The 18,848-nt window shown below is 34.5% G+C and overlaps 1 protein-coding gene across 1 annotated transcript in view; it reads right to left on the bottom strand.

Annotated features, from left to right (window-relative positions):
- The window catches only part of LOC150083557 (soluble guanylate cyclase 89Db-like), a 37,615-nt gene extending 22,995 nt beyond the window's left edge, over positions 1–14,620 (bottom strand). The window contains exons 1-6 of the mRNA XM_090377358.1: positions 13,650–14,620; positions 8,941–9,110; positions 5,943–6,072; positions 4,030–4,176; positions 270–416; positions 17–173 (exon numbers count right to left, since the gene is read on the bottom strand). Of these exons, the coding sequence (XP_090233484.1) occupies positions 17–173; positions 270–416; positions 4,030–4,176; positions 5,943–6,072; positions 8,941–9,110; positions 13,650–14,456 (1,558 nt within the window). The 5' untranslated portion in view covers positions 14,457–14,620. The remainder of the gene's footprint in view (positions 1–16; positions 174–269; positions 417–4,029; positions 4,177–5,942; positions 6,073–8,940; positions 9,111–13,649) is intronic.
- Positions 14,621–18,848: the final 4,228 nt, after the last annotated feature.

Raw genomic sequence — 18,848 nt, 5'->3', positions numbered from 1 at the left:
TTGTAACAATACTAACCTATCCGTATCATGACCTTTTCTCTTCCATATTTGCACTTCATCCGATCCACGCAGTCAAGCATGTCAAGAGCTGCTCTCGCCACATTCTCGGCATGATCCGGACGCCGCTCAGGAGCGCCACTAACCAACATATACACTTGACCTACGGTCTCAACCTATGAATTAAGAAAAAGGAAATAAAGAAAGTTAGAAAGGGATAATTAGGATAATATTTCTTCCAAGTGAATAGCTGTGCATATCTCAAATCTTACCTTGAATACGTGGTAAGGATCGATTATCTTATCGAACAAAGTGTACACGTCATTGATACAAGAAACAGCCTCCATTGCTGTAAGTTTGGCACACAGGTCCGAGAAGTCCACAATCTCTGCAAACAAAACTGTCACATCATCGAAGGACTGTTTCAACAAAAAAAAAATATATATATAAATAAATAAATAATTAATATAAGAAAAATTTTAAAAAATCCTGTACAGTGAACACAATAGAACCAAACATCCATTAAACTGAGTTTGGTTTCATCCTGTTTTGTGAATTTCTTTTTTTGCCAATTTCTTGTTTTGTCAATTTCATGTTTTGTCAATTTCTTTTTTTGCCAATTTCTTGTTTTGTCAATTTCATGTTTTGTCAATGTCATTTCAAGGTCATTCGATGATCTTGAAATGACATTGACAAAACCGGAAAGTATTTCTCTGTTCTGTTCTATAAGTTTTGCGTTCTGCTTAATTAGGAAATTTATTGATGGGTAATATCGGATGAAAATCGATACGTCTATTCCACGGCCCTCTTTCGCTGGGTCGCAGTTTTTCGATTAAACAAACAGCGTTTACCAGGAATAGCGCGGATAAGCGGGTAGTTTGTTCAGAGAGACACGCACAACAGTTAAAGTGATCCTCAAAGGTGTAATGAGATATGTAAGAAGGACTGATGAAAGGGAGATGGTCGGACAAGGACCTAATTGTTTGTGGGCCCTTCCTAATTCAAGATAAAAAGGGTATAAAGTAGTTGGGATATGGGTGCTGTAATCGGAGAATGTAGAAAACACACATTAGCTGTTAGCGTTGACATCGTTGTATAACGTTGATGTATATCGTTTGGCGACATTAAATTATCGGCTGGTTATATAATCACATTCGTCTGCCATCCTTTTTTTTTTTTTTTTTTTTTCATCTTTATGTACAAAAACAACCAGTATTCAATAAACATTCAGAACTCCAAATTAATGATTCATGAGAGTACGTTTAAAAGATTCACAAAACCATTAACATCTGCCAAATAATCTATAGTATGAGTATGAATTACATTATTTAAAATTTTATATTATTTAATTTTATGTAAAAAATGTAAAATAGCATCTAAATTATAATTACATCATTTTCTTATACATAGTTTTAGTTTTTTGCTTTTTTAAAATTATATAATAATATTTCTGTTTACATATTATCCACTAAAAATGGAGAAAACATTTACCATATTTTCAAGATAGTTTCTTTTTTGCCTATTGATTTATTGTTCTCTTAAACACCCATCCCTGAAATTAAATGAGTATATTATTTTGCACGTAATTAATTCAAAAAAAAACACAGCATTTGTACCCTCGCACACAAGATGTTTTATTTTATGTCAAAACATCTTTAACGAAAATAAAAACTGTTAAATTTTTTTTAAAATCGAACAGCTAGAACCGAAGTTATGAACGATGTAACGTTTTATGCTCACGCCCGCTACTCACTTTACCGAATCAACGTTAATGACCGAGTTAGCGTCATTTAGGAAGTGACGTCGTTTGCTTCATTCCGTCTCGCATTTTCGTTACCAATCGATATTACTTCAGTCAGAAATATTTAGTATAAACGATGTAACGTTTATGCTCACGCCCGCTACTGATTCATTCGAATCAACGTTAGTGACTGAATTAGTGTCATTTATATATACTGTATGTCTAAGGTGGCACCTGGACTAACGTCCATCTCCACCAGTGTCCTCTGTATGCAAGTAGAACCTCGATGAATGGGTCGCAGTGTTAGTGAGTGCAAGAGTGTGTGTAGTATGAAAGTAAAAAAAAAAACAACAGGGTATTTTGCCACCAGGGTGTCTGCTTCCTGGTGCCCGACCCTGGCACGAATATCCAGGCTGGGGTATACTTTATTGTCAGTGCATTGGGCATAAAACACCACACCTACCAGATGTAGTGCAATACTGGTGGGTGCCAACTCCCCCTACTCCTAAGCTGCCCACACCTGAGAAACAAAAAAAATATATATTTTTAAATTAATAATAAAACAAATAAATAAATAATAAAATTAAATTAAAATATAATAAAATTAAAAAATATATAATAATAAATAATAATAAATAAAAATATATAAAATAAATAAATTAAATTAAATTAAATTAAAATAAATAAATACAAAAAATAATAATAAATAAATAAATAATATATAAAATAAATAAATTAAATTAAAATAAAATAAATAAATACAAAAATGATAATAATAATAATAAATAAATAAATAAAAAATATATAAAATAAATAAATAAATAAAAAATATATAAAATAAATAAATAAATAATATATATACAATTAAATTAAAATAAAATAAATAAATACAAAAATGATAATAATAATAATAAATAAATAAATAAAAAATATATAAAATAAATAAATAAATAATATATATAAAATTAAATTAAAATAAATAAATACAAATACAAATAATAATAATAATAATAATAATAATAATAATAAAGAAATAAATAAAATCATCAAATTCGTCACCAGCCACAAAAGCGCTGAATGACCAATCACATTATTTCTAATTCACAACAGCAGTTAGAGCTGTCACGAAGTTTACTAAATAAAGAGACAGCACTAAAAGAGAGAAATTAAAAGTTATAATATAGATAACACTGACCTCAAATAAATTATAAGATGTTTGCAGGATCATCGTGTCCTTTCTCTTTTTTTTCGTCCAGAAGGACTTATGCAAAGGTGTTAATTTAAAAAAAAAAAAAAAAAACTTAAACTTGCCTTTGAAACGAGTTGCCCTGGGATTGCACTACTTCCAAACACATAGCCTCACCCAAAGGTGATTGTTTTTTTTTTTAAAAGATCAAAATGGTTTGATAACCTGTTTCAGATCTCTCATAAGACATCTTGACAACACAAATAGCCTTATTACAACATTGAAATCTATTATTTCTATACAGAATAGCAACTTCTTTACAACTGTTTTATATGTATTGTTACTAAAGACCACCTGCTATCTGATGGACTAGTTAGTCCTGGCAGTCTCATCTCTTTTAAACAAATGGCAAATTAACATTTCGGGAAGCCATTTGGTTTGAAAGTAGTGCAATACTAGGAAAACTCGCTTTGAAGACAAGCTTGTTTCCTAAATTTTCTTTCTTATATTTCTGAATCGTGTGCTAATTTTTTTGAAAAAAATGTGTCATATTTTACCTGTACTTTGTCTACAGCCCTCTAAAAGTGACATTAATTTTAACCACCTTGTATACAAACTGGTATATTTTTCATAGCTCCTTTGTAGTGAGGAAATATAAGTAGGCTTTTGTAATATTTCTTTCCTGTGGCTATATATGTCATACAGAACAGTAATAAGCCTGAATGAGCGCTTTCAGGCGATACTGTATCACGCGTGGTTAAAAGGATAAAATGATTGCCTTAAATTAGCGCCTGCTGTGTTCTTATCCACCATAAACAATGGGACAAGTGACGCCACCTGCTTTCGAAAAATGGAACCAGCTAGCGTAGGCAAAAAAAAAAGTCCTTAACATTCCCGGATTAAAAATAGCAATTCTCAAGAGCATTGTGTTTGCAGTTCGAATATGTGGAATTTTTAAGTGGCTGTTGGGACTGGAATACTCTCAGGGAAGAAAAATAAATTTCTGTACGAGTTATTAACGCACAATTTATTAAACACATTATTGTTTATTATTATTAAACTTATTTACTAAATATGTAAAAAGCAAGAATGTTTTTAGCCTTACCTCGCATGTGTTAATTGGATCTTCTCCATTCCTTAGCCTTTCTGCTACCTCCTTCGGGATCATGGAATACAACATATCATCTCCTTTCTTCTTCCATTCGTCTAGCATCTTCAGGTTCTGCTCCAGTCTCCTACTTCTCAATTCTTGCTAAAATGGAATAAAAAAAAAAAAAAAAATTGATAATCGAAAAATCAGACTTGGTATTTATAAAATTACTAAAGATGAATTTAAATAAAATAAAAATACCAAATATGAATAATTAAATTGAATTAAATTATTAAATTATATATTAACATTAAATTAAAATTGATATTACGAAATTTTATTATAGCAAAGGAAACTTACAGGTGCGATATTGGTAACTAATTTGACTAATTATATTGTCTTATGTTGCGTATGGTGTGTGTTCGTTAAGCACCAAAGCAACTAAGGCCATGAGGGATCAGTATATTTCATGTGTTCGTCAGACGATTGTCTGTTTGCCAGACGAATAACCCGAATTTCTTGGAGAAAAATCCATGCAATCCTAGCACGAGACTGACTAACTTAGTCACATGGTGGGAAAAAAAAAAAAAAAAATATATATATATATATAAATTTTTCGTTTTCTCATACAGGGTTGCTGTGACAGCGGAATCTCTTGGCAAAATATTAGCTATGCCATCTTACCGACAGATAGAAAAAGAATTGAGCTGTTGTAGGAGTTATTTAAGTAAAAAATCACGAGCAGCAATTTTTTTAGGATTTAATTTCAGATCAAATAACTTGTAATACGATGGGGTAGGGTCTGCTGACGTTGAAATCTCTGAGATAGTTTTATATCAATGGTATAGAGCAGGATTGCTTGTCTGCCTTGTGCACGCAGACTAAGCAGGGTGGTGAACAGCAATCCTGACGGTACACCTTCTTGTGGGACTCCTAAACCATTTCTCAATATGAGAAATGAAGTTTGAACATCAAGATCTGTAACCGTTAATATGTTAGCTAATACTAAATAGAATTGTACTGGTGCTTTTAATAGATCAGTCAGAGTCACCTTGTGTAAGAAGACAGCGTCGGGTCCTGCGATCTGTTCTGTTCTACAGGAAATAACAGATGGAACACAGATCTAAAATAATAGATTGAGCCGAGATGGCATACAGTTATAGTAAGAGAAAAAAAAAAAAAAAAATAGGCGATGATGCACTTATCCAATTCTGAAATTAAATTTTAGAATTAATTCAAACAGTGGGCTCCCAAAAAATGTCCCCGACAACATTATTATTCATATAATCTAAATCAATTCTTTCTCCTGTTTTTTTTTTTTTTTTTCTCTTTGATAATAATCACGGGACCTGTCTGTGGCACCAACTTATCTTCTTACACTCCTTCTACCTATGAAGGCTTGAGTGGTTATCTAACCTTTCTACAAGGAGGCAAAATTAGATTTATTTTAGTCGGCCTTGCTTCCATTATGATTCAATTGAAAGCACAAAGTGGATGAAGTGGGCGTTTTTCTTCCTCATTGATTAACCACGGTGTCGAAAAGAACGAGGTTATCACAACAGCAGAAATTTATCTGCCCAGCCTTGTAGACGATACAAGACACAGTGTATAGTCAGTAACTATAAGAGTCTAATTTTGATTTTTGATTTGTTAATCTAAAAAAAATAATAATAATTAAAACTAAATTAAACTTGTTAGAATTATGCATTGGTCCAGCCTGTTTTAAATCACACGGGCTGGATTGATTATTTAGTCTCAGAGCAATTTTTTCCCAGTCAGGATTTGTGTGTGCGTTCTAAAGGTTGGCTTATCTGTTTTTCTGTGTATTAAAAAAAAAGCCAGAATTTCCTGGTAGGAGAACCTTGTGACCTCAGTACTACATTAAAAATGACAACATTTCCCCCTCTCTTTTAAAGGTTTCAATTTACCTTTTCGTATGACACTTCAAGACGAGCACCATGTTGCCATCCAGCAAGGACGATTTCTCGACTACTGTCATGTAAACAGAGGTCAGTGAGGTAAAGTCCCACTTCTTGCATCTCTTGAATATTGCTGAGCCTGTAAAATAAATAAAATAAAACTAAAATGAAGCTAAAATAAAAATTCAATAATAAATTTAAAAAAAAAATTAAAATGACTGCTGTCAGCAGCTTTAACTACAGAATGCGGTACGTGCTTTGATGTCAGAGGGTGTGATATGTTTGTTTTCCCATCTGTTCGTTCCTTCAAGTAGCTGACTTCTCTGCCAGCAAGGGATGGGCGTAGAGTAGGAAATGACCAAATAAACCTCGCCCACCATTATCGTCAGGGGGGCCTTCGTGTGCCTGTTTTCCCAGCCGATCACTCCCGGCGGAGAAAAGACATGGTCAGCACATCAACCGAACACAAATATCTCTTTGAGCAGGCGAACGCATCGCAGCATATGTTTGGTAGGTCATATCCTCCCACGTTGTCGCCATACACATACTCCACCCAAGTGCGTGATACGTTCTTTACACTGAGAGAGAGAGAGAGTGAAAGTTAGAGCCTCTGAGCACTGTTCAAATAGCATTTAATATTAATAACACGAACTAATGGTTTAATAAAATACTGAAAGAAATTGGAAAAAAAAAAAGGGGAAAGAAAAAACTGTGTACAAATTATACTAATCTACTGAACTCTGTTTGGCAAAGCTCTTTATTCTTTTCTACTTAAAAAAAGAAAAGAAAAGACAGAAAGGAAGAAAGAAGAAATATTACGATCCACACAGTACAATTCCGGAAATCTGTTGGCAGTTGTATTTCCACCAACAGATTTCTCAGTCATGTGACGAGCTCCAAACGATCTTTGATCACGAGATTTATTGAAATTTACAAAAAGGGGCAAACGAACTTTCGCAATTTATCCCCGTCGTCTGATGCAGTAAGTTGTTCATATTTAAAATAATAAATAAATAATTATCTGTAGTATTTGCTTATATTTTATGAAATTATTTAATAATTATAATTTGATTACATCATAAGCTCATTAAGAGTAAAGGTGGAGCCGCCTGTAGATGATTACGTGTACTTTCCACCCACGAACCTTTTAGTGTTATTTGCGGCCATCTTTTCTTACATCTTGAGAGCCCCCCCCTCAATCGGTACTTGGCTGTTTCTCATTAAGTGTCACCCCTTTCGCACTGCCCTATGGAATTATAACGACTTACTTCAATTCGTTTAAAAACAAAACAAAACTGGACTTGAACTCGGAACAGGGATGGAACCATAAGCTAAATAACAAGTCAGGGAAGTGGGGAATAAGAAAAATAATAACAAAATAAAAACTTGATTTTATAATATTAATGCAAATTTTGAAAACTGATGCAGAATACACTTTGGAATGTCTTCACAGAAGACTAGCAAAAGATACAGCGAGTGAATGAAAGAAGATAAAATTCATTTTAATAAGTGATAGTGATGTTTCTTCTAATTTTATTAATTATTGTTTTTAAAAGGTTTGTATTTCTTAATTTGAATATTAAAATATAAATTATTAAATTTTTGTTTTAATAATTATTATTAACTTTTAATTTTAATAACACGCGTTTATTTTTAATAATATAATACTATATTATATTACTGTAATAAAAATATAATATTATAATACGTTGTATGATTATGCTAATTTTCGGGGCTATTTCAAATTTGATCTGAGGAGGGGGAAATTGAAATCTAAACATAAAGGAAAATATATATATATTTTTTAATTAAATTGCTAAAGAACTGTTGAAACAAAAGAAACTTAAAAAAAAATAAACTAATAATTTTGAAAAATATTTATAGCATGCGAATCATTTTGTGAACGAAGAATCTATATTGACGAAGGTATATCAGGCTTAATGTCCAAGTTTGCAGATGACACAAAGGTTGGCAGTGTGCTATTGCAACAGGATCTAGAAATTTTGGGCAAATGGACTGAGAAGTGGCAATTGAAATTTAACATTGACAAATGCAAATTACTCCATATGGGTAGCAGTAACTTCAGAGAAACGTACCAACTGTGTGGTACTACCCTCAGGGAAGTTGAGAATGAAAGAGAATTGAGAGTAATTGTGCAGTCAGATATGAAGTTTTCTGAAAGTGCAGACAGGCTGCCAGAGGTCATGGGGTATTTGCCAATGAATTTTTCTAGTAGGGAAAAGGACGTAATTATCCCTTTGTATAAGGCAATGGTCAGGCCACGTCTTGAGTACTGTGTGTTATGTACCACCAGTGGTACATAACACACGTTTGAAAACATGCTTTATTGTTACATTTTCTTCGCTTTTAGATGTGAACCTTTTGTGGCTGTTAAGTTTAAAACTCTACATTGGAAAGAAGGAAGGAAGGAAGTATTGAATAAACTTCCTATATGCTTTGATACCAATAGGCGCCTAGAAGTCTGAGTCCAATTACTGCATGGGTCACAGCTTCTGCGTAGGGCCACAATCCATCTTTTCAGTCTCCTAAAGACTTCCTGCAAGGGTAGGATAGCTCTGAGGAGGGGGAAGGAGAGAAATTGTTTACTGGTCCCAGAATTCCGTGGTAGATGTCATCGGTAATATTTATTGTGGCGGTTAGGCTGCACGCAAAGATTCGGCCATTGATTTTCTCTGACTTCAATAACATTCAATTTATTTTTGGACTGCAGGATGCTTAACACACATACATAAGATGATCCTTAAACTTCATGTGTTTCTTCTCTTAATTTTGAAAACAATTTGATATTGAAATTACGAAAAATAAGTAGCTTGAAGGAAAAAAAAAACGCCTAGCAACTTGGAAATCCTTAAAACTCCACCAACACTCAACATCCAATCATATGAATATTTTAAATTAATTTAATTAATATTTGTATTATATTTAGAAAAATCAAATCTTTCATCAATAATACTTATATACCATTTTTCTAACAATATGAACTTACAGGGGTACACATAGGTAGATGATAGCATCCCACTCCTCAATATACCTCAATTCTCCTTTCAATAGGAGATTTCTAGCGGATGCGCTATTTCGCCGATCATCGGGTCGATACGGAAGATACTGCGAATTCAGACACTCGATTTCCACAATTACAGTTTGAAGAATTATCACCTGCAGAGGAAACATAAATAAGAATATTTAAATTTAAAAAATATACTATTTTTTAATTTAATAACAACTAGGGGACTTTGTCCCCTGCTTTTGAAAATAAAATAAAATACAGAAGCTTTCGACACTGTGTGTGTCTCTTCCTTCCGCGTGGCATTGATAGAAAACAAAGCGCGTGCACGAGATTATCTAGCATGACCACGCTAAAATAGAAGCTTGTTTTAATGTGTTACGTAGCCAAGCAGCACTCTTTCAGGATGACTTAAAAGATTTCAAGGATGGTCAGAAAAGTGACAGCTATGTTTTAATGAAGCAAAACTCAAGGTCTGAGGAAAAGAAATCCAAAATAACTTGGTGGAGTTGAATTAAAAACAATAGAGGAATAAAGGGATCTGGGAGTCATGATACGGTCGGACATGAAGTCCGACCGTATCATGACTCCCAGATAATTTATCAAGTTGGAATTATCAGGACTTGGAAGACTCTGTCCAAGTATAAATTAGACTTGTCCAAGTCTAATTTATACTTGGACAGAGTCAATTAAATTTGTCCAAGTATAAATAAACTAGAGAAAGACATCAATCTTCCTGAAAGAGTCTAAAGGAAGTAGTCGGCTTGGTGAGATATCCAAAAAGGGCATTCGTATGAGGAAAGGCTTCGCATATGTAGGCTACAGAACTTGGGAATCGATCACCTTAGGAGTACCTGATTGAGGATACCTTCGGGGTACCTGATTGATATAAATCCTCTGAGAGAGGATTTATATCAATCAGGTACCCCGAAGGTATCCTGATTGATATACTCATTGATGCAGTAGAATCAATGAGTTTTAAAGTGGTTATCATAAATATTCGAGCATAATTCGAAGAATTTCGAACTTTTTCAAAAGCAAAAAGTACAAGGTCTCTTATATACGGTTATATCGGTTTTCTACATACTGAAAAAAATTTATGTTAATAACTTAAAATATTTTTTAATGTTTCCGGGAAACATTCATCTTCTTCTCAGTTCTTTATCCAGAGTGAGTGCGATGATATTTTGTTGCATATCTAGTCGCTACTAATATTTATTGCGCAGTCTTTCAAACATTTTCAGAGCTGTTTAATTTTCTCTCTATGCATTAAAAAACTTTTCGTCCTACTGATATTTAGTCGAGCCAATGGGAGAAGAGGACGAGGCAATGACGTCACTTATTCGAGCCATAACTGCCTCCATAACATTCACCAACGTCGTGCACGTGCTTCACTGTCTAATACATGACCATGCTGAGCATCATTTGATGTTTCATTGTAATGTTAGCTAATGAGGGCACTCGATATAGTTTGTATATTTGTAAATAGTTTAGTATTTTGTGAATATTTTAAATATTTGTATAGTTTGTAAATATTTTAGTCCTGCTCTTTCGGATGCAACAATATTCCTCATGCATTATGGAACCCAAAGCAAAAGGCCTTTTCCTAAGTGAACTATGTAAACGAGGTAAAAAATTACATAGGTCATTTCCTGATTAGATATCGATCAGGGCGTTTCGACAGGTGTTTTTTACGTAGAAAAGATTTGACTTACTCCGTCATAACTCTACATTTTACGTAAAAAAGCGTGCGTGGGGGTTGGCGAGCAAAGCGAACAGGGAGAAGCCCTCTAGTTTAATATTAATGAAAGTGATAAACAGTATCTTTGATTTTATGAAATTATTATAATATTAATATAAATTAATTAATATAAATTAATATATCACTCATTTGCTATTTAAAAAGTTTTGGATCAAATCAATATATTTTATGACTTCTTGAGGCCCAAAACTGTGGGATCGACTTATACTCCAAGTCCCCTCGTACCCCATTAGTAATATTGGAATAATTTTTCAAATTATTCTGCTATTCCATATAGCCAAATAAGGGCAATAGCTCCTAAATTGTTCGAAAGAATGTCAAGAACTCCGAAAACTTACTGGCAATAATTGGTTTTCATTACTAGCTTAATTCTTTATCCTTAACGACCCTACATGAGCAGTCGTGTAAATGCCTTCCCTGTCTTGTCATCAATACAGGAAGTTCTTGGAATACTGTTCACGATAAAAAGGCAGGAAGTTGTATTAGCTGCCGAACAAAATCAGCTGTACTTACTTTAACTGGTGCCAATATTCTTGTAAGAAAACTGACACTGATACAGTTAACATAAGTTCATATTTGTAAATGAGATACCGTATTTTTTGAACTATAAGACGAATCCCTGTTTTTAAAAGACAAATTTGAGGAATAAATGTAGTCCCACACAGAAATTAAGTGTAAATATATAATTCTAACTTCAGAATATTAAAAATGGGTTTGAATATTCATATATAAGGTACAAATCGAATCTAGATATTTGATTTGCGTATTATGTCTACAAAAGTGTATCTTTATCTGTCGATTTGCATATTGTAAGGACTGAGAACCCAGGAAATAATTCGTGGGGAAAAGTCCCATTCCTTTAAAAGCCTGAGATCGACTAGCTAAAGCCTCGATTGACTTTAAGTTCCCCTTGTCATAGATGGAGATCTATCTCAGACATAAACAAACGAGTAACAGTTAGCGTAACCACTACACCACCACAGAGGACAAAAAATGAGAAAGATTTCTGGAATCAACGTGAACAGAGAAATTATTTCCTGAATTTTTTCAGCGATAATTTTGATTAATGATGCTCATTAATTACATTCCTTTTATTAACAACAAAAACATTTTAATTAAACAAATCAACCAACAACCAAAACAAACCTTGATTTAAAACAGAATAAAAAAAATAACAAAACGTCACGATTAGTCAATCTCCACATAATAGTACCATATAAATGGCAGAGTGCATTGCCAAGTAAATAAATTTAGTGTGGTAAAGACGTTGGTAGTTGCCAACACCAAGTTGCTCTTTTGCCACTCTATTCATGACTTCTTTGTGGGTGTAATTCAAGTAGTTGAATAAAATGGAGTGCTCTTCACATTAGAAACATGTTATTGTCTTTCAGGAGCACGACAGATGTCAAGAAAAAGGATTTAGTTGTGCGATAAGCACGCTTGTTTTACACCATTGACATTAACTTGCACCAAAACACATATTCATCACACAAATGTGAGTATTAAATTACTTTCAGCATTAAAGGAAGTACGTATTAAGCGAAAAAGATTTTTGCTTAATACGTACTTCCTTTAATGATGTAATTTCCGGTATTCGTATTTCGATTACCGGAAATTAGATAAAAAAAAAAAAAAGAATTCTAAAATTCAGAATTCTAAAGATACTTAAATTCATAATAAATTAATATCAATGTTAAGTTGATATTAAATATGCTGAAATCAGGGGCGGGCCGTCCCGAGAGTGCCAGGGGTGCACTGCACAGGGCGTCAATGTTCAAGGGGCACCTGAAAACCTGAAACTTACATACACATATGAAGAAAATTATTAATTATTGATATTATCATTTATTTATTTATTTATTATAATAAATTATTTGCATAAGTAATATATACTGTATTATTACATTAATCACTGATATTATTTGAGATCTGGCTTTTACAATAATTCTAGAGATTTGATGTGATTTCTATGTCTTATTTTTGGAAGTGAGTAACGTTAGTTCAAAGAGGGGCACTGCTCTTCTTCGACTAATTATTCGTTGAGTCCCTTAGAGTTCAGTGCTGGGCCCCTTACTGTTCTCAGTATTTATTAATGATACTGATGAAAGCATATCAAGTTTATTGTCTAAGTTTATAGATGATATAAGGGTTGGCGTGGTGTTAAAGACAAGAATCAAGGCATGCAACAAGACCTAGAAAAATTAGGCAGATGGGCTGAGAAGTGGTAATTGAAGTTTAATATTGATAAATGCGAGGTATTGCATATGAGTAGCAGTGATACCACGCTCAAGGTGGTGGAGATCTAGGGGTAATTGCAGAGTCTGACATGAATTTCTCTGAGCGGTGTAGACAGGTGGTAGAACAGCTCTTGAGGTTCTGTTAATGATATGTAGAAGTTTACCAAAAGGAACAAGGAGGTGGTTCCCCTTGTATAATGGAATGGTTAGGCCACATCTTGAATACTGCGTTCTACAAAGTGTTTATCTGAATAAGTATATTATAGCTGTTGTGGTTCTAAAATTTCTTCAAGAAGACTTGTATTAAATAGTAATAATAATAACTTGATTTATTTGGTTAAATCATATTATGACTTCCTTTCCGGTTGAGTATAACGCCATTTTTATCTCAATTCCATCTCTTTGAACCTAGATTTCGCAAATTTTTTTTGTATGTTCTTACATTTAGAGAGGGATTTTAATATAAGGCAGTCGCTCAGGAACTATGCTTTAGGGGCCCCAAAAGTTTGAAAATAAATAAAATACACTTTTGTCTATTGCATTTTAAGATAGAGTTAAAATTCTTCTTCATTAAACAATCAGCCATAATTAATCATAGAGTGACATTAATAATAGTAACTTTTGATCCACTAAATGGACCCCAATATATCGGAACGCAAAGTATTCTGTCATAAATAGAAAAATAAACTTACATTTTCCCAGGTGAAGGGTACTCTTGGTCTGCGCATGCTAAAATAAGTTGCCACTGGCATATCCACCATCTCTTGACCCCCAAAAAGTTCCGTGGACTTCTCACCTACCTGTACGATCGTCATAGTCTTGTTAAACGCCAAAGCAAATGGAAACAATTTGAACAAATATGCACACGTAACTGAGCGAAGTTCTGTGTGTTCAATAAGCAATTTTCTTGCCATCTGAGCATCTCTATATGCTCTATTGTCAAATCGAAGATCATAAACTGCATGGCAACCAGTACCGTTGTTATCGTCTTCATTACTGAGAATAGTCACCTCAATATCCAGTCCGTAAAAGGTTTTCGCTATCTGAACCAGTTGGCCAACCACATAATAAGCAAATCCGACTCTTTTGGAACGATAATGCAAAACCACTCCTTGAATGTCTTCCTTTTCGACATAAAACGATGGACTTTGCATCTTGGGATAGCTAAATCGAATTTGGTGATGAAGGTTGTCGATTCCGTGCAGAAAGTCCCGAAAATATCTCCCCGAGGCCCGAATAAGATTATCATATCCATAGTGACTGAAAAACCTTACAAAACACCTGCCAAAGAAACTCAAGAAATTGTCAATTTTTTGGGTGTTTCGAGTAGTTTTGGCACACGCAGCAGCTAATTTCACCATTAAGCAATCTGGATAGACCTGATGGGTAGTGAATACAGCATTCTTGAAACCTGCCTCATCTAGGGCACGGGCCCAAACGTCCTCTCCGTATTCATTTTGAACAAAGTATTGTACGCTCTCCAACAACATCCCATACATGATGAAAACGCTGACTTTTACGTTAGGGACTGATATTCCAAGGGCATTTCTCTGGCATGCTGTCGCTCGTACATATATAAAGCCAGCGTTATCCTTCAACCGCTTGCTTCAACTAAAGTGCTGGTAACAGTTGACACAGACTTTTTGTGCTCCCATCATGCACGTGCAAGCAGTAGCCAATGTGCGCGACACTAGTGCGACAACAGCTCTCTTCCTTTCTCCCAGCTCGTTAGTCAAAGGTAACTGTTGCGTTAGGGTAAGTGCAAAGTGACATCGAACTGTTTTTCTCCTGCTGTTCTGTAATATTTACCCCTTTCATTCTTGTTAGAAGGTTTCAAAAGCGTTCAAGAGAAAGCCTTATACAGAGAAGTTTTCTGTTGAGAGAACACTGTATGTCTTCTGTCCACTTTCTGTTTTTGGGAAAGAATGTTGTAAATACTTGAACTAATGTCATCTGCGCACCATGTAAAAAGTTCGTTTTTAATAAGGTGTTTATGTTTATAACCTTAATAGAGAAGAATTTCTTTATTAAAATGTTTTAAATTATAAAAACTGTTACAAAATAATATTCGTTTTATCACGATGATTTTTTGTTGCAATAATTTTAATTTGTGCTGTTGATCACATGAAATTTGGTATTTTTACTGTAGAAGAAACTAAATTATAAGAGGGTTCTCTTGCATAGCCACCAGCGAGTTATTCTTGGTGGATATTATTGTTTTCCCTTTGATCTCATGGAAGAGTCTGGCAGCGACTGTGCCTTTGTGGTGTCACGCTGTCTGCTATAGTATGGAGTAGGTACACGTTGAGTTATGGCTTTGGCTTTGTCGGGTAGCAATATATTTTTCTCCTTTGTTGACTACTGATGGATTTGAGGATTAGAGATTAAGACAGTTAATGTATTCTTCAGGTGAGCGCAAATACTCACAGGTAAATCTCGCAGATTTCCAGGAATGGACAAATTAGCTTTTGATTGACCAGACATTCTAAATTCGTAATACCAAAGGATTCGTCGTTTCTGGCAAAAGAGGGATTTGATCAAATCCGTGAGTTCAGAATAAGTAGATGGCTAATAAATAGTCAAGATTCCGATGGCGTGACAGTATTGCCAAGATACTGAACGAATTGAACGATTAGTCTGTGTATATAAGATGATAAAATGATAATAAAAATACAAAATGACAACAGAAGGTTGTAAAATAATTGCAAAAATAAAGACTGTAACCTGAATTTTGAATAACGTAAGAGAAAGCAATAAAAGATAATCTAAAAATGGTAAACTTTTATTAAGATTTTCAACTGATTATAAAAACAGGCTGTAAAGGGAAAGATTGTAAAATAATAGTAAAGATGCAAAATGGATAGTGTAAGATAGTGAAATGATGGTAAAGATACTAAAAGGGTAGTATAAGATCGTGATAAGATAGCAAAATATCAACAGAAGATTGAAAAATTAATTGTGGGGAAAACCATGAATTGCAGAAGAATGTGTAAAAGAAAATAATAAAAAAGTAAAGTGCAGCCATTATCAATCCACTGCAGGATGGAAGCCTCCTCAATAAATCATGCTGAGGGAAATGGACCATAATCTGCCACGCTGATCCAGTGCGGGTGGGCAGATCGACCGTATTCAGCAGTCAGGGGCTTGAACCCCGGTCTAACTCAAAGAGCGTGTGCTACTGCACTCCCGCTCCTGCCCACTCGGCTACGGAGGCAATGGCACACTAATTTTTTTAAAAAAGATTACGTATTAGGATTTTCAACTGATTGTAAAAAGATTGCAAAAGAATGTAAAAGGAGTAAGAAGTAAGAAGGTGGTAAACGGATTGTAATATTTTAAATCGACTGTAAAAAGAACATAAAATGGGAGTAACGGTATTAAACACGAAATTTCAAATTTCGTGTGTTCTGAAGTCGATTTTCTGTTTGCTGGGCGAAAAACTCAAGTTCCTGGGAGAAAAAACCATGATACCCTCGCCTGAAACCAACTAACTCAGCCACATTTTTAAAAAAGGCTCATAAAATTTCCTCACATCATCAACGGGACTCGAACTGAGATCTTTCCCACCCAGTCTGCTACCCATGAGAGTATATGAGCATTAAGCTCAGTGATAAATTAGATTTAAGAGTGTCAGATAAAGGTCAAATCAGATGAATATAATTCACAATTCTGCCAGGTTGCCGATGCATAGGTGTCGTCTCTTGAATAACAACAGTCCATAAATGCGAAGAGTAGTTTTGTAATATGGGTGTTAATATAAGATTTGCCAGCTGTTAAATCTTCTGTAACCCTTAAAAAATGGTTGTTTTGTGAAGCCGCATCTAGCTATAAGAAAGTTAGGCAATCTAGGTCCCTTGACCCGACTTAGTGTTGGAAAAAGAAAAGTTGTTTTAAGAATTGTTAATATTATCTAAATTTAATGTTAATATTATCTGTCGATGTGCTCAGTATTTAAATTTTTATTTCAGGCGCGTTCATGATTTATAACCAAAAGAGGAGAAAAAAGAAATTACTCTTATGCGCGAACCGAGAAAATTTCTTTTTTGTGCATTCGCCACATTACTCATTCCTTCCTCCAATCAGCGCATGCCAACAAACATAATTTCCAGTGCTTCAGCTACTGTACAATATACGGTATATGGATAGCCTATGTCAGTGGTCTCAAACTGGCGGCCCGCGGGTCGCATCCGGCCTCCCGAAGCAATTTTACACGGCCCGCAAATACATATCAATTATGTATTTGTTGTAAATACGGTGGTTATATTCACTCTCATTTTGTTAAAAAAAAATTCCGGCCCATCAGCTGATTTAAGATCGTGCATTCGGCCCGCATGCAATTTGAGTTTGGGACCACTGGTCTATGTGATATGTATCACATAGGCCAGTGATCCTTCTCGAAATCAAGGATTTCGGGAAGGGTCGACAAATCGTTATAACAGAGTGAAATTAAAATGTCATGAAATTCCATCCACTGGTATTCGAGTTGTTACATGCGGACAGACAAAGAAATAAAAGTTTCCGGATTTCTATTGGTCCGAATTTAACGAAATTTGGAATAGCTCAAAGTCATTAATAAAACCGTTCCACATGACCAAGACCAACATGGGTTAACCTGCAGTATAGCTTTGACAATGCTTTCCCAACCTTTCCCAAAGAACCTCCTGATCAGACTATTCGTCGTCATATTGCAGACATGAATATTCATAATCTTTTCTCAGATTTACCCTAAAAAGATATTAAAAGTGGGAGTCTCGTATATATAACTCATAGCTTCAAAATCGTTGCCGAACTGTACTGATTATCATAGATCTGGAGAATTGATATTTCAAGAGATAAAGGGCTACATTCTAGAATCACACTAAGGAAAATGGGCTGGAGAACTATATTTTCAATTGTGCATTTTGGAAATTCGTTTTATGCATCATCACCTTACTTGATGCGCGTAAGAACTTATAGGCCATCATACTGTTATTTCTCCCTTGGACTTTTTTGGACTTATTTGTAAGCAACTGAACACGAATCCCTTAAATTTTGGTATGCGATCCCTATAGTCTTTTCAATAAAAAGGTGTTTATTTCCTACTTCACATTTGCTGGAGCTTCTAATGGTACCCAGAATCCTTCCTTAGAATCATGCAAAATATCATCCTAAAATACATACAAAGTAGTTAATACCGTTTGCGACTTACAGTATCTGCAGTTAGCATGATTTGAGGAACATAATAGCAAGATAATAGCACTTTCCCGTTCTTTCAGGGTCATTCGAGATCAACCTCAAAGAACTTATGCAATGTCCTTGAATGCGATATGTAGCTGGGAAATTCCTTACCTTAGATTACATCAGAAATGGCAGCTGCATTGCAACAAGATTGGCGTAGAATTCGTTTTGACACCTTCCAGATACTATTGAACAGCTGCTCAATAAACAAAGAAAATTAATCTTGAATCTTGCTTTATTCTTAAAGTCATTTTCGTATAGAACATGTGGCAAAAGTCATAAATCTTCTCATTTCCCTACAACTTCGGGACTACTGTGGCTATTGCAGCACAGCACTTTCGCGATTAGTACAGTGGATTTCAACACCGTCCTCCCACACCGGGTGGAAAAGACCTGGGTTCGAATTCCGTCAATAACGCAAGGAATTTTTATGGGCTTTTTTTCCTCAACGCGGCTAAGACAGTCTCTGGCAAGGGCTGGAATGGTGTTTTTCTCTCGGAAATTAGGGTGGACATTGTTCGTCAAGCGAACAGTAAATCAACCGAAGAATACATGCGCAGATACGATATACTGGCGCCTCATAGCCTAAGTTGCTTTAACGCTTAATATGCAGCATTTTATTTAGTAATACATGGCATTATTTTTCAGAACTGTGCAAAAAATATTTACCGATC

Source organism: Mastigoproctus giganteus, chromosome 7 (genome assembly GCF_048544385.1).
Source record: "Mastigoproctus giganteus isolate SK-2022 chromosome 7, ASM4854438v1, whole genome shotgun sequence".
NCBI lineage: Eukaryota > Metazoa > Arthropoda > Arachnida > Uropygi > Thelyphonidae > Mastigoproctus > Mastigoproctus giganteus.
This window is presented reverse-complemented; position numbering and strand designations above follow the sequence as displayed.